Below are 23,460 nucleotides of genomic sequence, written 5' to 3'. Positions count from 1 at the left end.
GTTTTCTTTTCTATTTAAATGGAGCACAAGTGAAGTGCGTATCCCCCGTAGTCATGCATATCGGCGTCGTCCTTTTACATATTAATTAAAGGACTACCGGACTCGTGGGCCAGGATATGTGGCCTGAGATTGAACAGTAATTTTTACTTTCATAGTCCAGCGTTCCATCCTCCTCAGGTATTAATACAATGTAATATTGATTTTGAACTTTAATTTACTTAAATGCAATAAAACTGTATCTATAGTTTAAGTGAAAAAAGTGAAAATATCTGTGGACGTGGCCAACTGGTGGGGATGGGCGGCATAATTACAAAGATGTGCAGTGCATGTTAGAGGCGCTAATTCATTAGGGCAACAGGGTGGGTTGCATCCATTGGCAAAGCTCCTTTGCATGTGTCAATCATGCCCCGTGCGTCCATCATCGCCACAGACAGCTCTTAAGCGTCCTTCGCCCTCTGCCACCCCCTATTTGGCATAAGCATCCGCCCACCTCTAGCCACCCATCCATTGGGACTTCATCAGCTTAAAACATTCTGGAAGCCTGGCCACCTAGCTAGTTTTTGGCTAAAAGTGTATTATTTTTCACCTTAATGTTTAAATTAATATTCTTTAAATATATCTTATCAGAATTTATTACTTGTTTGGTTTTACTTTCAAAAGCTATAACTTTAATTATTCTAGGGAATTAAATGCTGATCGGTTGGCATCACTCATGTTGTGTAATGTGTGGGTACTGTGAGTTCAAAAACAGAACCAAGATGCAAGGTGTTCTGCAAGGTCCATAGGATATACCTTAGGGACGTATGGATGGTAGTGAAGGGCGTGCACTTCTTGTGGTCTTAGACTTAGCTCGACGGATGGGGGAGGTTCTTTTTCACGTATCCATACTACACATCATCAAAATAAATTAAGTGCACTAGCTCGAAAATTCAAGAAGAAACCCGGATGATTTTACTTTATAATCAAATCCGAAAACAGAAACAAATAATCCCCTAAAATGCAAATATCTTCAGAGGAGAGAGAGAGTGATTTCGATCAGTTGCAGGGTAATTAGATGTCCATTATACCCTAGTCTTAACCCACCCGACCTTGGCGAGATCTACGACGTTTGATTCGCCCCATATCACAATTCTATGTGATACCTATTGTGGTTCCAGCATGGCTATTTAGGGGTTCGGCGGCGGAACGGTTAGAGCCTTAAGCCCTCATGAAGTTCAAAATATTCAAATAAATAGTCTTATAAAATTGATTCATTTTACAAATTAGGGTTTTCTATTTAAATAAAATAATATCGCCTTAAAATCTATAACAATTCATTTCGTTATCATTCATGTTTAAATTTAGATATATATATATATATAAGAAAAATTAATATTATTAGGATAAATTCAAGAATTAAATTTAGCTACATTTTAGATTAAATATTAAGAATTAATAAATTTGCGAGGATAAATATTCCAATGATTCAAGATTCATGGCTCATAAATTTAAGGTATAAATCAAAAGACTGAGTAATTTCTTTCAGTGGTATTCACTTACCGAAGTTCACCGCCGTTGAGCTCAAGGACAGGAATGCTATAGGTGTTTATAAAAATAATTAATAATAAATAATACAATAAATTTGCTTGGCCATGCTCGAATATTATCGCAAAGTTCGTACGTAAATTAAATTCCAAATATTATTCTTTTAAATTCATCGTGACTTATATATATATAAATTTATATTTATTCATATTAAAATTAATCAAGAAAATGTAAATGCTAATTATCTGAATTTAAATCATTAAATAATTTGCAAAATTAAAATTAAAAATAATAAGTGGGAGGGACATTTTCTTTCGTGAAAACTCCATATCAAAATAAGCAAAATATAAACTGCAAAGCTTTGAATATTTAAGCGGGCCAATATATATATAAAAATTCACTGCTGCTGATACGACCGTAACCACATATTCGCTGGAGTTTTCTCTCCGTGTAGTCATCCAAAATTTAATGGAAATAATTCCATCCGATTTGATCGGAATTAATTCCGGTCAATGTCGCTGAATTCCTTAATTAGACTAGACGATTAAATAATGTCGTACTAGTCAATTATGTAACTCCTTGCTAGCCGATTGCATAACTCGGTACTAGCCGCACTGGCACGTGGCACTGGGGAAAATAATTCTTTAAAGAAAACTGCACTGTACTAACTTAAAAACATACCTGGCTTAAAATCACTCAATCACTATTCACTGATATCCACAGCTAATCCCGCTGGGATTTAATAAATTCTTCCATAGATTTTGATTATAATAAAAACGAGTTTAAATATAGGCTTAATAATGCAGCCTTATCGCTTAAGCGTATGCAAGTTAGTGTCTAAGCTTCCCTATGCAAATCTAGCCCTAACTATGCTAGAATAAAAAGCTCTCAAAAGCTTTCACATAACTGATGCTGCACTATGTATTATCTCGATATGCAAAAACCAATAGATAAGAATCGCGTGATATTTTCGTTCGCTTATCCAAGGTGACCGGAGAATAATAGATACAACACAATAAGCTTTTCAAAATATCTTAATTTCTATGTTTTCTGTATCATGGATGCCCAATTGGAAATCCACACACTACACCACAGTTAATGCCACAAAAATCTTATTCGCAGGGGTCATTAACTGAAATTACTAATATTAACCAAAAAGAAACTATTTTTATTTTACTACTTGTATGTCCTTTAAATGATAAGTTCCTTATATTTTTCCTACCTCATTACCAATTCATATTAAGGAACTGAAAATCTTGGGACTGCTCAGGCTAGGGACCAACTTAAAAGATTTCCAGAAATCAATTCCTAAATAAACGTCCTGGGTTAATGTTGGGATAACGTAGAATTCAATAGGCTTTGTTTCGCCACGATAAGAAATGTTAGTCACATATTTTCCTACCACGGGACATTTATTATTATTAGCCGTTCGAATATTTCCCGAACATTTCTTAAGTTTGTGATTGCTCATAATTTCGGTAGCCGCGTTTCCACCTAAACAACTTACGGATGCTCCCGAATCTAGCAATGCAACATAATTCTTCTCTCCTACAATGATGTCTGTATATAGCCTATCATCAGAGTTACCAAGTATAGAGGAAACTAACTTTCTCCTGATATTGGTTATATTTCTCCAAAATGATTTTAAACGAGCGGTCGAGCGTTTTTGTTTTCGTTTGGGCGTCGAATTTTCGTATCCGAATATGCGACACTTTGCTGCATTATACCTATTCCATCTAATGTGTAGAGGTGCGAATGGGTTTCGCTCGGTAGCTGCGTTCAGTTTCTCTTGCGCTTCTTCAACGTTATTATTCTTGGGAATAGGTGTTGAGTATTCCGTTTGAGAATAAGCTTCTTTAACTAGTAGTTTGGATTGTAAGGATGCGTCAGATTGGTGGTGTTCTGCGCATCCCTCTGGCGGTTTTCCGTCGGGTTACAACGAGAGCATTTTGGTTTATAGACATCTTTAGCTCCGCAACCATAACAAAATACTGATCGGACTTCCATACAATCATCGAACCGATGTCCTGGATTCTGACAATTCCAGCAAACCATCTTCCTCCTGTGGATTTCGTCTACTTCCATTTCTACTTGCTCTTCTGACATGGAATATAATTCCGAAACGGAGCGATTTGATAACTTCGGTTTCATTGACTGCGTCTTGACATGCTTCTGAAATTGCTCGTGAGTACGGATCTCTTCGCGTAATCTAGCAAGAGTATTAATACCTAAATGCATCAATTCGTAACGTAACGAGTTCTTAGCATTTCGAATAAGAATTCGTATGGTGGATTGTTCCGAAATGGGAACCTTGAGTCTTCCTAACAAAGTTTCTACAGCGAACTGGTATTCTTCGAATGGTTCCTGTTCTAATTGCCGTCTAGCATTGATCATGTCCCAAATGTCCATGTCGGAGTCTACTTCCTGGAACTTTTCTCTAAATTCTTGCTGGAAGGTTTTCCAAGTGAAATTTTCACAAGAACGATGAAACTTCCAAAACCATTCATTCGCCTTTCCCGCGAACAACAAGTACAAATGATCACACAAAAGTTGGTAATCGCCTCCTAAGTTTTGTACTGTAAGGGAGCGAATACGATATAAAAAGTCTTCGACTTGCATGCCGTTTCGAGCACCATCGAATTTAATGCGCCAGCCTTGTATAATGCTTGCGACTTTTTCAGGGGAGATACTCGAAGCTCTAGAGTTTCCAACCGATGTCTCACTGATATGACTGATATTTCTGCGCATAGGTGGTAGTTGAGATTGGTATTCATTAAAGCATTGGGGAACGCTGGGTGACCTTGTGTCCTGATCCCTTGACTCGATATTAAGAGAAGTCATTTTGACTTTTAAAGCTTGCTCTATTGATGCGTTTATAATCTGGGAAATATTCTGTAACATGCTGTTTTGTTGAGCTTGTATACAAGATTGTACTAGATCGGTTATTTCGGTTCTGCCTAACACTTCTCGATCGTTATCAACCTCAAGGAGTTGTCCTTTACGTTGCATTGACCTTGTCTGTACCCCTCTTTTTGGTATAGCACCTTTCCCTCTGGTACTGGGATTACCTCTGGATGGTTCAACGCTAGGATCTATAGTTTCTCCTACGGTTTCTGCCTCGTTCAATTCAATCATTAAATTATTGTTTGCAAGAGAAAGCCGGTTAACCGAGCAACTACTATTGCAAACGGGACAAATTGACTTTGCTTGTAAAAGTGGCATTAAACAGCTGTAATGAAATTTATGATTACAAGGAGTCGTTGCCAACATCTCATTCAATGTCACAGGTTCACAACAAATGGAACAAATAAATTCCTGCTCTCCTACGCTTTCAGCTGGATTCTCTAAACTGTGTCTCACTGCCATGGTGAAATACTATATTATCTTTCCGATACACAAATGATCAAATTGATCAAAAGAAAAAATGTAAAATTATAAATATAATAATAAAAAATATCAAAAATCAACAAAAATCAAAATCAAATCAAATCAAAATTAAAAAAACAAATTTAGTCCGCCACCAAAACTCCTATATAGCTCTTCGGGAATCCGAAGTGTGCTGGAACAAAAAACTGATAAAATAAAATCTCTCTTTCTCTGATTCTATTTGGGGATACACTATTAAATTACTGACTCGTATACTTCCGATAAAATGTACATCCGGTTGGTCAAGAGCTAAAATTCCTCCAGCGTCTTGCAGTTCCTAACCAGGATTTATTATACGGACCTGATACGTCTGAAATTATAAAGCATGGTGAGGTCTGGTTATGCACAGCAGTCGCTCTGGTCGATCAGTCCAATCTGCTGAACTGCAATCGCAATTCCGAGAGACGAACCGCTTGTGGATTCCATTGCCCTCCAAGTTAAACAGACTTCATAGGTATTACGAGAAAAAAAATACTACTTCGATATATTAATGTCTGACGGGTCAAGATGCCAAAAAAAACTCTAACTTCTTGCAGTTCCACGAAAGACAAAAAAAAAAAATAAAAGGAATCTGACTAGTTAATAACCTTCTAAAGCTAAAACTCTAATCAGGCCCCTGACGTTGGGCGCCAATTTTGTAATGTGTGGGTACTGTGAGTTCAAAAACAGAACCAAGATGCAAGGTGTTCTGCAAGGTCCATAGGATATACCTTAGGGACGTATGGATGGTAGTGAAGGGCGTGCACTTCTTGTGGTCTTAGACTTAGCTCGACGGATGGGGGAGGTTCTTTTTCACGTATCCATACTACACATCATCAAAATAAATTAAGTGCACTAGCTCGAAAATTCAAGAAGAAACCCGGATGATTTTACTTTATAATCAAATCCGAAAACAGAAACAAATCCCCTAAAATACAAATAGCTTCAGAAGAGAGAGAGAGTGATTTCGATCAGTTGTAGGGTAATTAGATGTTCATTATACCCTAGTCTTAACCCACCCGACCTTGGCGAGATCTACGACGTTTGATTCGCCCCATATCACAATTCTATGTGATACCTATTGTGGTTCCAGCATGGCTATTTAGGGGTTCGGCGGCGGAACGGTTAGAGCCTTAAGCCCTCATGAAGTTCAAAATATTCAAATAAATAGTCTTATAAAATTGATTCATTTTACAAATTAGGGTTTTCTATTTAAATAAAATAATATCGCCTTAAAATCTATAACAATTCATTTCGTTATCATTCATGTTTAAATTTAGATATATATATATATATAAGAAAAATTAATATTATTAGGATAAATTCAAGAATTAAATTTAGCTACATTTTAGATTAAATATTAAGAATTAATAAATTTGCGAGGATAAATATTCCAATGATTCAAGATTCATGGCTCATAAATTTAAGGTATAAATCAAAAGACTGAGTAATTTCTTTCAGTGGTATTCACTTACCGAAGTTCACCGCCGTTGAGCTCAAGGACAGGAATGCTATAGGTGTTTATAAAAATAATTAATAATAAATAATACAATAAATTTGCTTGGCCATGCTCGAATATTATCGCAAAGTTCGTACGTAAATTAAATTCCAAATATTATTCTTTTAAATTCATCGTGACTTATATATATATAAATTTATATTTATTCATATTAAAATTAATCAAGAAAATGTAAATGCTAATTATCTGAATTTAAATCATTAAATAATTTGCAAAATTAAAATTAAAAATAATAAGTGGGAGGGACATTTTCTTTCGTGAAAACTCCATATCAAAATAAGCAAAATATAAACTGCAAAGCTTTGAATATTTAAGCGGGCCAATATATATATAAAAATTCACTGCTGCTGATACGACCGTAACCACATATTCGCTGGAGTTTTCTCTCCGTGTAGTCATCCAAAATTTAATGGAAATAATTCCATCCGATTTGATCGGAATTAATTCCGGTCAATGTCGCTGAATTCCTTAATTAGACTAGACGATTAAATAATGTCGTACTAGTCAATTATGTAACTCCTTGCTAGCCGATTGCATAACTCGGTACTAGCCGCACTGGCACGTGGCACTGGGGAAAATAATTCTTTAAAGAAAACTGCACTGTACTAACTTAAAAACATACCTGGCTTAAAATCACTCAATCACTATTCACTGATATCCACAGCTAATCCCGCTGGGATTTAATAAATTCTTCCATAGATTTTGATTATAATAAAAACGAGTTTAAATATAGGCTTAATAATGCAGCCTTATCGCTTAAGCGTATGCAAGTTAGTGTCTAAGCTTCCCTATGCAAATCTAGCCCTAACTATGCTAGAATAAAAAGCTCTCAAAAGCTTTCACATAACTGATGCTGCACTATGTATTATCTCGATATGCAAAAACCAATAGATAAGAATCGCGTGATATTTTCGTTCGCTTATCCAAGGTGACCGGAGAATAATAGATACAACACAATAAGCTTTTCAAAATATCTTAATTTCTATGTTTTCTGTATCATGGATGCCCAATTGGAAATCCACACACTACAGTTGTTACTGAAAACTATCTCAGTCCAACTCAGTAACCCGAACCTGCATTCCCCTCATGGCAACACTTACCGCGTTTCAATAATAAAATGCGTGACGGGCGCATTCCGCGGGTGCTGAGAATGCGCCCAGGATAAGTTCACCGAGCGTGATGTGAAACTTATCAACAATGGTCGCTCCGGCGGATCGGGCACATCTGCGAAAAGAAAAGAAATCCAGAGTATGAGAGCGGGGAAGGATAAAAAGGCCACCAGCTATCAGTGAAATGCAAATGGAAATCATATCAAGGCGAGTGGGAATGCGAGCTCCAACGCGAGGAGCGGCAACAATGGAAACACAAGTGAGAAATCGAAGGAAAATAAAAAGCAAGGCATCAGTTAAGGAAGACATATCGCGAAATTAAATCTCGGGGCCAAGGATGTTGGTCAAGTAAACCGGAAAAATCATTAAAGTAGTTAAGGGTTTCAGCGCGAAAGCAAAAAATACAACAGAAATAAGAGAGATACCAACCTTGAACTAGCAAGTCGACAATGGCCTCCGGTATGTGACGATCGTTCACCAGACATATATATTCCGCTGTATCACTCGCCAAGGAGGGCGAGAATTGCAGTCCAAAGTTATCCGATAAAAGTTGTATCTAAAATGAAATTAGGGAAGTTAATTAGAACTTTTGTTTCATGATCCAAAAATCGAAGTATTCCAGAGCCAGACGCTTGGATAATAGCTACACGAGTTTCCACTTTGGCCATGACAAACTTTTAAATAAAAAGATTCGTATATACTATAGGACGGACGGCTCATCCTTCCTGGAAACCAACAAGAAAATGCACTGCCTGTCATCGACCTCAGCCTAAAACTTTGTCCAGTATCTCAGGCAAATTTGTTTTGGCCACAACTCCACTTCCCCTACTCATAATTAAACTATCTTTCCTACACGTTCCGTTGACTAAGTGCCAGTAAATTTAACTAAGATTGGATGCTTGTTTTTATGTTCGGATTTGCTGAAAATTTTGAAATTACTTTGAAGCAGAAAATAAACCTAATACACAGATGCAAGTACAAATGTATGCACCTTGTCCTGTCGTGTGGTTGGGATTCTCATCACAGATTGCTAGATCCTGTGAATATATTTCGAGTGAATTTATGGCAACAGTCCGTGTTTGTTTCGAATGGGAAATTACATTAATTCTAGTGCATAGCAGTCAATCCATCTTCGGGCAGCAGCCAAGGTATCTGGGTTATCTCCACATGCCTGACCCTGTTATTTATTTTTGTATCTTTCACTGCATACATGCCCTCAAATTATAAGTTTCAATGGAATCAGCTTTAGTTTCTCTATATTGTGCCAGCCGAATGCATTCTGCTCATTATTAGACATTGCTCCGAGAATATTTTCGAGAATATTCGCATGTGGAATTTTTAATTTGCAATTCTATGTTCTAGTAAACTCTAATTACATTCATTGCCCTTTTGACTCCTTACATGACCGAGTGCCTTGCCCAGCAGACCGAAAACACAGCGAGGATAAAGGGGAGCATTTTTGGGGGAAAACACAGAGAACCAACCGAAAAAAAATAAAAGGAGAGCTTGTAGAGGCAAATCCCTCCAAGTCCTATGGGCAAGTGGATCTCCTTAGTCTGCTTGGATTGTGCAAACATGAATCATTTCTAGCCTCGGTCATAAAACAAAAGTTAATAGCTCAACAGGGGTCTGGTCTGGGATGGGGATGTGTGTGGGGGTCATGTGTCAGATGTAATAAAATGAAGCAGCTACTGTGCCAAGGTGAAAAACTTTTAATACACATAATAGCCGGGCCAAGGAAGCAGCCGCCGCACTTGGAGGAAACTTCTTCGGGGCAAAAGAAATGCGAGCCGGGCTCTGAAGCCGGATTGGGACCAACTTTGGCTGCAGCTCAAGTGTCCCAGTCTGCCATTTAACACATAGCTGGCTAGCTAGAAGTACTCTCTCCTGGTCTAGAATAGTCTGGAAACACTGAGGAAAACTAAAGGTTTTCGGGGAAATTATACAAATATTTATAAGTCCAGAGGACATTAACAAAATTCCAGTGACTAACTATTTACTTTAAATTTTTTCACGATTCCTTGTTTCTTTTTTTTATCAGTGAAATCTTCTCAGGATTCTCAATCATCTTGTTCCCAACGAAGGGGCAACTTCATCATTCTGTTTGCGCCGCCTCAATGGCCCCCAGAGTGCGTTTAAGGCCACTGCAATCACTTCTGGCCCCTACCCTCTGCCATCTGGCAGCCACTTGAACATTTTTTTGCGCCGTGTCGCTTTTGTTTTAGTGCAACTATCAAACATTTAAAATATATTAGCCGTGCCGGCTGCACTCTGCACCCTGAACCCTTCCGGCTGCAGCCCTCTCTGGGCCCAACATTGATGGCCACTTAGTTGTCGGGGCTTTCGCTGCACTTTCTTGTAGTCATCGCCATTGTCGGCGGCGGAGGGCAAAGTTCAAACAGCCGCCCGGCAACCGGCTATCAATTATTTTAACAGCTTCGTTTTTGCGCGAAGAATGGGCCATATATATCACAGGCCCTCGGATCGCCCGTCCAAAGGGAGCAGCTCTAAGTGTTGAAATGAATTCTAATATGACGCGAGGGTGTAGTTTTTGAGTGAAAATTGCACGGCGAAAAATGATGCGATATAAAATGGGATAGAACTAGAAAACCATATTTCTCGCCAAGAATTTTTAAAATTAATTAATTTATTTACTTACCCTTGGACTGTGCAGCAGGGGTATCCGATTGGCAAACTGTGCAATGGTCGTTGAAGCCGTTTTCCACACCAGGGTGTCCACCAAGGAGTGCTCATTGACCCCCGGACACGGAATGGTCACGTTCTTGCCCGCCTCAGCATTCACCTTAACGTAGTCCAGATTTGTGACGTCTGTAAGAAATAAATAAAGGTAATGGTAAGTAACTAAGTGTATGTTATTCCAATATTTTTCTTCCTGTGCAAGGTTACGAGGCTAAAGAGGTTACGAGAAATAAAAAAAAGAAAATCAAGTAAGCCGACGGAAAAATGGTGAAAGCTTGCCAGAATTTGGGGCATTCCATTGAGAAAGTTCAGGCTACATGAGGAGGAGCCGCTTGGATCCTCATAAAAGAGGAGCTCAAGTTATTTGGAAAGGAACATTTTTTGGCACACAAAAGCGAAAAGCAGCCGCAAAATGTTTGGGCAAAATATCTGCAAGGCATTTTAATTACATAACATGTTTACGGAGCAGTGGCCCCTTCCACCACCACTCTCAAAAACGCTCCCCTAATGTCAGTGGCAGTGTTGAAAGCAATTTTATGCACTAAAGTATTTGGTCGATGCAGCTCCCAGTCGGTCACCTCGAACCCAGGTGAGCCACTCCCACCTGCAAGTCCGGTTAGTTTCATGCATGCCAGAGCAGCAGCAGAAGCAGAAGCATCAGAAGCTTACCTTCCGATCCTTTCGAGCAATATTTGTTTTGGAAATTGCCAAAAATGCATTGCAATTACGAGAAACCCGGAGTCGACTCACTCTTCTACGGGGCCTTCAATTAAAATTATAGAAACAACAAATCGATTGCCCTGTGGGCAGTTTTCCAGGGATTTAACGTAAGCAGCTTTGGCAGCTGCAGATGCACCACATTGCACTGCATAAATTGCCAAAGCGTCCAAGTGTTGGTAATAAGCATCAGGCATGACATCCACTCCAATTCCAATTCCATCTCCAGCTGCAGCACCAACTACTACTCCAAGACCTCCCAGGCTCCCAGGCAAAAATGAGGCTTTCGATTTTCGTTCGGGATCTGACTTTGGGGCCAGCACTTGCCAGCAATTGAGAAATCATGCTGAAAACCCAGCAATGACAACAGCCGCTCCACCAATGCCAAAAACCCACCCATTAGCCATGGATGGCACTGGTGCAATGGCAGTGGCAGTGGCATTGCCAGTTGCAACTCAACTGGTTGCCACAACGACTGCATTTCAAGTGTCCCCCATCGAGCAAATGGTTTTTGGGTTTTCGGAGCTCGGTTTTTGGCTTTTTCCCATTTTTGGACGCTGGGCAAGGGCGATTATTTCAAAATCAATGAAGCTTTTGTCCACTTAGGCCACGGCTACCCGTAAACGACTACAAAACTATCACTGGTTTATATATAAGTAATCGATTCATTGCCGTGTTGTCTGTGCTTTGGCCATAATTAAATTTCAGATCCTAGCTTGGGAGCAAAATTTCCTCTCGCAGTTGGTCCAGATTTTGGTGTAATTTATGGGTAACTTGATTATGCACTATGGAAAATGCATCACGGGTTCTATAGTTCCAATAATACCCTTTTGTGTTCTATTTTCTTCAGTGTTGGATTCAAAAAAGGTTCTGGGATTTTTGCATATTGGCCCACACGCATACAGATGAGTTCTAGCAGTCAGAAACAGAGGGCGAATCGCAGTTTAATTTCCTGATGCAACGGCCCCGAGCTCAGGAAACAATTGCACACAATTTACGATGGGGGTAGCGCCATTTTTGACGACTTTCCGAAATCGCAACGGCCAGTAGACGTAGACATTGGCAATTAAGGGGCAAAACAACGCGACAGTCAGACAGACGGTCAGACAGACGGGCGCTGTAAATAAATTATAATTATTTTGTACCATTCAAATGAGTGCCCAAGGGATTGGTCGCTAGACCACAGGAAAATTAGCCAACGACGAAATCGAAATAAGTAGTCAGACCAGAAACGGACGACCACCCCTCGGTTTCCGAATCGGGACGGGATTGAGCTAATAATCAAATTGAATGCAACCCCCGGCCAACTCACCCGGCAACAATTAATTTTATTTATGTTGATTCTAATCAACGGAGGGCAGGCAGTTGACTTGGACTTGGACTTTATTGTGCAGGCAGGCAGGCTGTCATGGCAAAAGATCCTTTGCTATTGAAATCCGAGCGGAAAACTCGCCAGAGCGCATGAAAGATGAAAATATTGAATTTATGCTTCAGTGCTTGGAGTTTCAACTGAAACACTTTTACCCACCCAGTACCAGAAAAATAAAAATGCACTGATAATAAATTTTATAATTAAATTGATAATAATTCCACACAAAAGTAAGTATAATTTTTAATAAGAATTTATAACAGGATTGTAGTAAACTGTAGTTGGTGTAGTTCCTAATTTTTTTATTTTTGTAACAAATTTTATTCTCAGTGCCACTCGACAGCTTTACAAATATTACAGCACTTAGCTGCGTCTGATTGTTTGTTCTGGGATCTTGGGAGCTCATCTGACCCGTTGTCATGTCAATTGTTGGAAAAAAAAAACACACTCTCGGTGCAGGGCCAAAGCTCTGTTGAGAAACTCAACTACAGAAGTGAAAAGTTGGACAACACAATAACCCATCGCCCCGTATAGTATTTGCTGCTATTGTTGCTTGGAAACTATTGAAGGATCATTTGCATGCAGCTACATCGAAACGGAGAACATTTAATGTGCAACTCAGACGTTGTCAATGGAAGTGCCATTTGGCAGTCAGTCGCCAGTTAACCCTATCGGCAACAACTTTGCCGCATTTGGCTTTCAATTTCAGCACATTCCGGGTGTCGTCTGTCGCTCCCCCATCTTTCCCTCCCCACCCCATTTGGATACATTTTGAATGGACTTTGGGTTTGGTGCGTGCAACCAACAAGTTGCAACCTTTTATGGCGTACACTTTGGAGTGCATCTATTTGGAAACCATTTGGATGCAATTTTCCGAGCGGATCGAGGGGAAAATCGCAACCAACGGTTTAACTGCACGGCAGGCAGCAGCCACTTGAGTTGAAAGTTCAAAGGGAACATTGAATAAGGATTCCCCTTCCACCCCACGAACGGTTCACTCGCATTAACAACCCTCCTTTCGGCGTGGTGCATCAATATCAACCAGGATTTAAGCCCGAATTGGATGAGTAATTATCCAATTAAAACTGAAGTTTCGGTCAGGCTGTGGACACTTGCCTGGAGACCCGACCTCGGGCGGTCTTATGGGTAACTTGGGGCACGTGGCCAGGACGACAGTCAGTCAACTGGCAGGACGCATGCACTCAAATTATATACGTGTTTATAATGTTAAAGTTATTTTTTAGGGATATATACTGTCAATATTAAAAATTCATTCTCAAGACTTGACAAGAGCTGTTTATCTTTAAAAACCATGTCTTATATTTTTTATTGCCATTCCATTTTTTGCTAGTGTATGGTTGAGTATCTGCGTTGGGCTGCCCGTCTATCTGAATTTCTGTATATCTGTCTGCCTGTCTACTGTTTGTATAGACACTTTCTGTCAGCCTGCGATGGCCGCCGACCGCCACAGAAGGCCACGAAGAATAAATGCGTGTGCAGACATCGATGGAAAGGACATGCGAACATCGTGCTCATGACAACCCACCCGCGCATACACTTACGCATAAGCCCACACACACACATGGCCACGAAGGACACAGACAGGCAGACAATATCCCTTTTTTTATGCCTGAACGCAGCAAATAATGAAATTATGACAACCAACCGAGGGTGGGGGAGGACTGAAACTGGGAAAAAGATGGGCACTTCTTGGGATGACGAAAACGAGATAAAAGCTGACAAGTGGCGAATATGAAATATGATTGAGCTGGGCGCACTGCCACACCCTCTCCCGGAACACTTAACTTTAACTAGGCAACTTGAAGTGTTTCTGCCTTGGGTAAACATATGTATATGCGATCCAGACGGAAGCCCTGGGCCCCCAAGGATCAGTCAATAATGCTGACATCAAATTGAAGCCAAGCTGATGGCAACTGTCAGGCAAATGTGTTTCAATTTCGTTAAACTTCGGGCTAAAAGTGGATGAGAGCGGGTTAAGGATGGGTGTATTCGGTTCGATGGATGTAGGCTTGTGGGCGGAAAGTTGAAGGTTAGCAGGGCTCCGGGCTGTGGGTTGGAGGCTGAGGGCTAAGGGCAGTAGGGTGAGCCCGCAAACCGACAGTCGGCGGCCAGCGGTAATCCCTTCCGTTTCATTACACAAATGCGGCTTAAAGGGAAAATATATTATAAATACCTACAACAATATGAAAGCCCCATAAAATACGAGCCATATTAAAATGCAAATAAACCCACACATGCACTGAGAGGAATATGGGTTAGTCACCAGATATTAAATTAGTGGGTTGGATAAGCAAACAATAATACTTGACTAAACCTTAAAAATACACCAAAAGCTTCGCTTTTTTTATTATAATAATGTATAAATATTATTTCTCTGTGTATTTTGTCTCAAAGACTTTCGCTCTGGCAGGTGCGTATGCAAAATCTCATCGCCGTTGCTCTTTGTTAAATTGATATAATTAACCGAGCCCTGGCGTACTGAAACCGGATTGAAAGCCTGAAAATTGATCGTAAAGAATACACTGACTGGATGCTGGCAGCTTGCCTCATTATGGCTGCATAATTTTCGCTGCAAAACCCGGCAAATTGGCGCAAAAGAGCGTGTCCCTCCGGCTCCCAGCTCCCAACTGCCACCTCCCAACTGCCACCCTCAGGCACCATGCCCAAAAAATTCAAATGGAAAATTCTGCACATTTTGCTCCGTAAATTGGAATTGCCAGCAGGCGAAGCCAAGAGGACCAACAGAACCGGAAACCGAGCCGAGGCAGGTGAAAAGTGAAAGGCTGAAATGCTGTTGCCACTCTTAGCCGGCGAATTTGAGCATTTGAGCGCTTTTTTGCTAGTTTAGAAGCGCTTCGAGTGCTCTCTTCACGTGTCCTTGTTTGGGTCCATATCCTTGCCACCCTCGGTGTGTGTGCCTGTGTGGGTTGGTTTGTCGCCCTTGTCGTTGCTGGGAGCTTAGTGTAATTAAAGCTAAATAGCCTGCATAATGAGAAAGTAATTAGCAGTGTTGTTGCTGCTGTCTTCTGTCCCTCTTTGTTGGATGTGATCTATGCGAATTGATAAAATACCATCGTAGAAAAAACAGCGGATAAAATAGAATCCCTGCATAATTAATTTTATAAATCGAGCAATAGTCTTTGTTTATGATTTTTCATTACAAGCCCAGTGTGATTTGCTTAGTTGTTTCTCTTTAAACTGGTTTATCTACCGAGAATAATACACGGATTTTTTTTAACACTACTTATATGATTTATGTATGTCTGGCCATGGATATTAATTGAATTGGTTGGTTTTTCTTTTTGGTTTATGGCCGACCAGTGTTTTATGGCTTTCCGGCGGTAAGTTTTTATTGTTTTCTTAGCTCGCCATAACTCTAGCTGAAAGGATTTCCCATCCAGACAGAGCTTTAACAAAAACCGCCTTATCTATCATTATCTTTTGATATTTAATTTATAGCGGAAATAATAACAGAATATCAGAAGCAAGTGGCGTGTGTGTGTGTGGTACAGTTGTGTAGAAAAACATGGTCGCTAGCAGGTGGCGTTGCCACCTCGGCTTTGTCGATTATTGCCACCACGCTGCGCCGACGCAGTTCTGCATTTTGGCAACTTTTAACGAGCAGTTCTTAGAGGAAGTGGCAAGCTCTCTTCGGCCCAGAGCGCGCCAGTGTTGCAGAACAGAACGGAGTGTAGTGCTGGAAAGCCACAGAGGAAAGCCAAGACGCCATTAAGGCTAAGCGACGCCACACCAATTTGTTACTGGAGAACATTAGCCACACACCAAACCGACGGCATCGCGTGCGCAGACACCCAAGATGTTCCACAACATGAGTTCGCCGCCGACTATAGCTGCCACTCGATCGCGGCGATTGATTAAACCCAATCCGAAGTACACCAGCGATGACATCGACGATCTGAGCGATATCACCGAGGACGATGACGATTCCCAACTGCACAAGTCGGACGACGACGACGACGACGACGATCTGAGCGACGGTGAGTTCCAGGAGAAGCTGCGTCCCCGCAAGCTGCCGTCAGTGAAGCGTGGGCCTGGACGTCCGCTGAAGGCCAGTAAATTGGCCAACACGGCCGGCTCATCGGTGGCATCCAAGATGGGCGCTTCATCCGGACGCCCGACACCTAGCAGCCTGCAACAGCTGCTGCGCAACGATAGTGATAGCGATATTCCGGTGGCGCGCAAACGCTTCATGGGCGCCAGCGGTGAGGGCAGCGTGTCCCTCGACAACGGGGCCACCAAGATGCGCAAACTTCGAAAGTTGCCGCGGAGTTCATCGGTGACGTTTAAGATTAACACCGGCAGCGGTAATCGCTCTGTACCGGGCAAGTCACGGTCCGCGGGTAGTGGTGGTCGTGGAGGAGCATTGTCCGCTGCCATCGACTCGAAACTTTACAAGTCGGATGACGGAGACGACGTGCCCACGTTCACCATTGTCAACATAGACGACATTATCAATAAGGAAGATCCTTCGATAAGCAGAGCGAATATCAATATCGCCGCTGCCACAGCAGCAGTCGCACACACGAGCGGCGCAACTGGCAAAAAGCGGGGCCGGCCCCGCACCAGGGGCATCCCACCCAGCAGCAGCGCGGTCGAGAAATCGATCCCCTCGTCGGTGGGCTTCTCGCTAAGAAGTTTGAGTTTACCCAAACGCAGCAACACCGCCAAAAAATCGCGTTCCGGCTACAATCAAAACTTTATTCCAATGAAGCGACAGCCACGAATTCTCAATACGGAAATGGGCAAGAAAGCGCAGGCCATTAATCCGCTTATGAACATGGAGGATGAACTGGAGCCCGACTTGGATTTCGACAATGATGAGCCTCGGGCAAAGATTGTGAAACGCAAGAATGTCAAGAAAATCGCTTCTACATCTACAAGGCAGAGAGCATCGGCCGGCAATGCTCGCCCGGAGCGGAAACTGTCGCAGCTACTGCATGAGTCCGGTTCGGAGTCGAGTTCTGGGGAGCTGACGCTCTATAAGAAGCCCGGTATCAGTATCCAGCTATGCAGCAAAGAGAATAATCAGCAGGAGGACGACCTGAAGGATTCGGATGGTGCGGATGCGGAAGACAGCAGCAACAGCAGTAGCCATACCGAATACTTTCCACCAGAGACGACCACCTATGGCGAGGAGGACGGGTGCGTCGTTAAAAAGATCACCTGCTATGAGTCGTGGCACGTGATCATACCGTGGGAATCGCCGCCGAAAACGACGGAGCATCAGCGCACCTTCCTGGCGCTGCCGCTCGTTAAGCTGGCCAATGCCGCAGGCCGGATCAAGATGCCGTCCAGCAAATGGTCCAGAGTCATCAACCTCTACAAGGTGCCGCCAACGTTAATGCAGCGCCAGACAATGACCATATTCACCGGCGACCTGAAGCCATACAACATACCCGAGGAGGAGCGGGACAAGTACCAGCCGTCGTGCGTCCTGTTCCGGCGTTCGACGCTGGACAGGACCAAGTGCCGGGTGTCCTACGATCGGGCCGTTGTCTTCAAGAACAAATGGTTCTATGCGAATATCGATGGGAGGCACGTCAATTTATTGGGTTCCCCGAAAACGGTCGCCACCCTCAAGGATGTGGAGATCCTGCTGGATATTGTCGATCATCTGACACTCGACAGCGAAATGGTCGAGATAATAAATGCCAACTGCACCGGCAGGTATAACCACTAGGACACGCATCACATTATAAAAAACACCCGTACATACACACAATTAATGGGATTTTCATTCGAGAAATCGAAAAGGAATTATATTGCATGTCCGTTAGCTTAGTCCCACTCACACATTTATTTGCATTTACACCAACACCTGAGCTCTGTAAACTAAATAAAGCCCGCCGACATCACCGAAAACAAAAAGCGCCAGAAAAAGCAGGAAGCGGGGACAGGACCAGGAACCAACTCAAACAGCAGAGCAAGTTCTTTTCTCATTAAGTCCTGTGTTTACACATAGACACCCGCCCACTCGCCCTGCCACCCCATCACACACACACAAATAAAACACCTCTTTTATCCACACACACACACAGACAGCTACTTGTCTATACATATTTGCGCAATTTTCACACCAGCGGCGACATCGGCTGCGAACGAGCCTAATGAGTCCAAATCCGTTGCCCGCAACTTTCGGTGCCACGCCCCCTCGGGGGTCCTGTGAAATCCATAGGACACGATACGATAGCCCTGCCTGCCAGCCTGTGCCTTTATCTGCCCTGCCCCCTCCCGACAGCCAGCCAGCCAGCCCGTCTCTCCGGGCCTGTTGACAAAATAAAGGCCAACAAAATGAGAGGCCCTGGTGTAATTTGTTGAAAAGCTGCGTGGTAAAAAAGAAACATGTTCACACTGGACGACCGGAAAAACAACAAACAACACCAGAGCAACAACAAGGGGCAAGATACAACAACAGCAAGCACAATGCCAAATAGAAGGCAAGTTTTAATTAATCATGACGGGCTAAACAAAAGTCGAGTTTTCCACACAGAGGATATGTGTCTTAAATACTATAATGATAAAATAAAATACTTCAAAATGTTTAAAAATAATACTAAATAATAAAACAACGAGTGTCCTTAATTATTTTTTAAGCAGACTTATTAATTACTTTTCTTTCCCAATAAAAACTTTCCTCCAGTGTAGATGAAAGGAATCGGCTTCAGTGGCAGTGAACAAAAATGTCAACGGCAAACGTCTAGATAAATATGTCAGTGACAAAGCTGGCAGCCAATTCAAAGCACTGTCTCCCCTAGCCCAGGAAATCCTTCCCCATCCACTTAAAAAAACCCCCACCTCCTACTCAGTGAGTGGCTGACAAATATTTGCCCGAGCGATAATCAAATTTACATTGTGCTCAAGTAGAAAACGAAGAAGGAGCCCTGGGAGTGGGCCACTTGGAGGTCGTCCTTCGAGTGGCTGAAATGGGTGGTACAGTGGGTGGCTGGGTGACGAGGTGGTTGGTAATTGCGAGTCAAATGACACCAACGGCCATTGGCAGGCGGATCAGGAGCTGGAGGAGCAACAGCTGGAACAAAGTGCGGGCTGCAGCTGCGACAGGTACAAGCGCATTAAGCCAACGGCGCTGGCGTGCGGCCTCTGCCGGAAAATACAAGGAAAATTACTTAACTCCGGTCGTCATTAAAGAGCTTGGCCCGCTGGCTTTCCACGCTCCGAGAGTTTCCTTCGTAAAACACTGAAGCGCCGGCACTCAGAGTTCAAGTGTTGCTGTGCCTGCCGCAGGACATTAACAATATTTCCGCGCTTCTGTGCACGTGTGTCTGTGTCCTTGTGTTTGACTGTGTGTGCAAAGGACCTTAAAGTTTATGCTAATGCACTATAGGAAATATGACCACTTTTTCTGGCCAAAAATAATATCTCAAGAACGAAACCAGATATTTAAGTTCTGATTTTTGATTTGAGTTCACATGGTCAATAGAATTAAGATTTAAAAAAAATGTGGGCGTGGCACCGCCCACTTTTTAAGAAACACATTCTAACTCAAAAACTTTGCAAGATATTTAGATTTTGATTTTTGATTTGAGTTTATATGGTCAAAAGAACTCAGAAATGAAAAAATTGTGGGCGTGGCACCGCTCCCTATTTAAAAATAACATGCTAACTGTTCGGTTTTGCACTAGTCTCACAGCTAACAGATTCACATTCAAGGTGTTGAGGTTGCCTCCTTAAATTATGAATTTCTTCGAAAGTGCATCTTTATGCATATTCATATTTCACTCATTTGAAGAAAATTAAACAATCTAAAACATGGACTAAATTACATTGTCCGACTCGGCCTGACTTAGTTTAAATCTCTTTTTAAAAATGTGATTTAATTCTAAAAATTTCTGTTGCTAGACTACTTACATTTTCACTTTATTAAAAAGACAACACAAGTTTTTTGGACACTTCACATACACAAACACATAATACAAACCACATTGAGAAGTATTCATTTCAAAACTTTTGATTTTGTCCATAAAATTTTCAGTATTCGCTTTTTAAAAATAGCACCAAAAAATCTTAAATTCTAAGCTCATGCAAATGTTAACATCAACAGCTGTTTTTAACAGCTGATTTTTTCGCAGTGGCGCCATCTATGGAAATTTCTGGTACGCAACATTAAATATTAATCTATTGTGAATGATATGCAGTTAAAATTATTTATATTCTTTAACTTTCAAAAAATGGTTTTTGGCCAGAAAAAGTGGTCAAATTTCCTATAGTGTAATGGGCGCCCGCATGCACTTGTATTTGCATTCGAGCCATGCGGGTTAACCAGTGGCAACTTCAAAAGGAAATCTCCTTTTTATTAATCTAATTTGAAAGGCTTTGCGAGTGTTTCAAAAGCAGAAACTATGCGGCTAGGTCGTCTCATATTTATTTATAGCTTTAACTAAACAGCGTTCGTGGAACAAAAGTTTCACATCGAAAGTTTGCAAGATACACGACCAAACTCAGCCAATTGGCACTCTGGAACGCCCACACAAAACTCTAACGCCCACTGGCAATGGGGCAAACTGAGCAACAAATTACACGACACTGGGGAATTTATCCTTGCCGAAATATTTGCGGCAAGGCGTATGCCGCGAACTCAGCTTGTCTAATAAATTAAGGCAGCTAACTGGCAGCCCGTTCCGGCCTTACTATATCTTGTCGATTGGCCCTGGCCCACACTCTCTTTAACCGACATCCTGCTGTGCAGCTCCCTGCCTCCTGCACACACCCAGACAATTTCGCTTAAATTAAACACAAACGACAAGTTGAACTGTAAACAAATGCGACAATTTATCTTACTTTCATTTAATTGTCAGCGGAAAAATGCTTGCCAAAGCAAAACCAAAGACAACAGCCAAAATGGAGCAGTCATGATTACATAATGCACAATACGTTCCCGTAAATATGTATTTTAGTACATATACATATATTTGTTTGTGGGCATGGGAGTGTGTAAGATAATCAACGTGAAATTAGCGCTGACAAATTGCCAAAATGCCAAAAGGAACATTTTCGGTGAGGATCATCGCAGTAACTCCGCGCTTTAGCCGGCAAAAGCGAAAATTCAAAAATTTCCCTACAGCTCACACACAGCAGAAACGGGCCAACCAGCAGAGAGTGAAAATAATGGAAAACGTATTTATTTTGCCATGAACGAAAACAATGCAAGCCCAGGCGGGCAGAACGAGTTGTCTGGCCAACAAAAATATTTTCATAGATATTTTTGCGCTATTTAAATGCCGCATATTTTATTCATCTGCCCCTCACTTTCCCCTTGTCAAGAGTGTTTCCAATTGTTGCCAAAATAAATAGCCAAAGTAATGGTTCTACATTTAATCGTTTATATTGCTTGCTGTCTAATTTGTTAATATTTTCAAAGAACACATGTTTGTTTATTCAATCAAAATATTTATTATTTTCTTGAAGCATATTTTTAAAGCTGCTTGGTTAGTTGCAGCTTTTTTAATGCTTTTGGGGAGAAAACATCCAAGTTGGCATCTCAGCTTTCTATTTCATTTTGGCCTGGTCTCGTCCTTTTTTTGTCCAAAAAGTATGGTACGCTTTGTGGATGCCACGCAGCGTGCAATATGATAAATAGAGTGTGCGGCTGCCGCCACCACTGCTGGTGCAGTAGTTTGCTGGTAGTATCGCAGCTAGTGGTGGTGCGGCCTGTTCATCACAAAGTGGGTCAGTTGTTTACTGACACAGTGACTCTCAAGTACACCGCCCATCCACCCACCCGTCGCTACATCAGTATGTGGCAGCTGATGTTGCGTTGTGTTTGTTGCACTCGAGCGTCGACAGACGCACTCAACACCCAACGCTGCAACAGTAGCTGCAGCAGCAGCACCACCATCAGCTATAGCTGACACAGTTGACGGCTACAGATGTAATGCAGGCGGGCAGCTAACCACTCAGTCAACCTCGGCCACGCCCCCAAGTTCCACTTGCTGTAATTTTTATATTTTGTTTCGCCATAGTGTTTAGCAGAAGCATTCCTTTGAGTGTGTGTTTGTGTGCGAGTGACGGAAATGCAAAAGTGTCTCATTGTGTTGCCCTCGGGCTTTTATTTCTATTTTTTATTTCATCCTTTTTTGGCCTGGCAGCAGCATTTTTGCTAAGTACTTGGAAACATTTAAATGTTGCAACGACGAAGGGTAAATGCCAGGGGGGAAGGATGGTAAGTTGCATGCGAGACTCTTCTCCCCTCACCCTGGGCACTCCCTCGGATTGAAATTTGTGGCAAATTGAAACAAACAATCTTCAAAGGCCAGGAAAAGCAACGCCTCAAGCTTCAATTCTTTGGAATTTCCTGATTGTGACCTGGTTCTGAACATGAAGAAAGTAGATCTTGCAATTAAATCAACACTACTTTTAATTTATTTCTATTTCATACATACATACAGGACTTGAACAACTCGAGTCCCTTGAGGAAAGTGTCGACGGATAAAAAAAATAAATGGAAACCTTAAACTGATATCCTATTTCACTTTTATTTTTTTTGCCGTGCATCTGCCATTGTAACAGTTTTTGCAGGTCAAGTGTGTGGTGCATGCCACCACAATGGACCGCTGCAGTCACCCGACCATGCACCCTTCCATCCATTGTTCTGGCCCCGTTCCTACGAAATGATGGCACACCTGGGGCCAGGTTGCCAGCGCGCTCTAAGTGAAACAACCAACACAAATATCACGAGCTTGCCACGCAAATAAACAGAGCTTCGTCGTTTTAGGAAAGCAAACAAAGTGAAGCGTTGCGTATACGCAACGTGCGCCGTTGTCTAGCCAGCTTTTCAGCCGCCAGTCAAAGTCGCCGTAGCTGTTGCTGTTGCTGTTGCCGTTGTCGTTTGGTTTTTGTTATGGGTGCGGCTGACTCATTTGATTGCAAGTCGGGGGCGTGGCCCATCCGGAGCCCTCTTAAGCTCTCGGCTAAAATTTCTAATGCACTTTGCGCGTGTTTATTATTTTAATTACAGAGCATGCGAAACTTAAATGCCTTCAGATGCAAATTGCTCTTGTCTGCCACTCATCCGGCGCTTGTTTGCCTGCGCGTGCTGCGGCAGCTGGAAGAAGGATGAG

At 41.9% G+C, this 23,460-nt stretch overlaps 2 protein-coding genes across 5 annotated transcripts in view; one reads left to right on the top strand and one right to left on the bottom strand.

Moving 5' to 3' along the window:
* Positions 1–23,460, bottom strand: part of Ptp99A (Protein tyrosine phosphatase 99A) — a 114,117-nt gene that overhangs the window by 64,633 nt on the left and 26,024 nt on the right. For 3 of the 4 annotated variants that reach the window (XM_070281910.1, XM_070281911.1, XM_070281913.1), the window contains exons 3-5: positions 10,217–10,386; positions 7,987–8,113; positions 7,549–7,672 (exon numbers count right to left, since the gene is read on the bottom strand). In XM_070281910.1, coding sequence (XP_070138011.1) covers positions 7,549–7,672; positions 7,987–8,113; positions 10,217–10,386 — 421 coding nt within the window. Of the gene's footprint in view, positions 1–7,548; positions 7,673–7,986; positions 8,114–10,216; positions 10,387–23,460 lie in introns of those variants that run through there. The other variant, XM_070281912.1, reaches the window with a different exon arrangement.
* Positions 16,083–18,926, top strand: LOC108128094 (uncharacterized). The gene has a single exon (XM_017245478.3). It carries the CDS (start codon positions 16,182–16,184, stop codon positions 18,063–18,065), a length of 1,884 nt encoding a protein of 627 aa, XP_017100967.3. The 5' UTR covers positions 16,083–16,181; the 3' UTR covers positions 18,066–18,926.

This window comes from Drosophila bipectinata, chromosome 3R (assembly GCF_030179905.1).
Source record: "Drosophila bipectinata strain 14024-0381.07 chromosome 3R, DbipHiC1v2, whole genome shotgun sequence".
Classification (NCBI taxonomy): domain Eukaryota; kingdom Metazoa; phylum Arthropoda; class Insecta; order Diptera; family Drosophilidae; genus Drosophila; species Drosophila bipectinata.
The sequence above is the reverse complement of the archived record's forward strand: the minus strand, read 5'-3'. Positions and strand labels throughout refer to the sequence as shown.

Coding starts and splice junctions, on each gene's coding strand:
- LOC108128094 (XM_017245478.3), top strand. CDS start 16,182: ATGTTCCACAACATGAGTTCGCCGCCGACTATAGCTGCCACTCGATCG.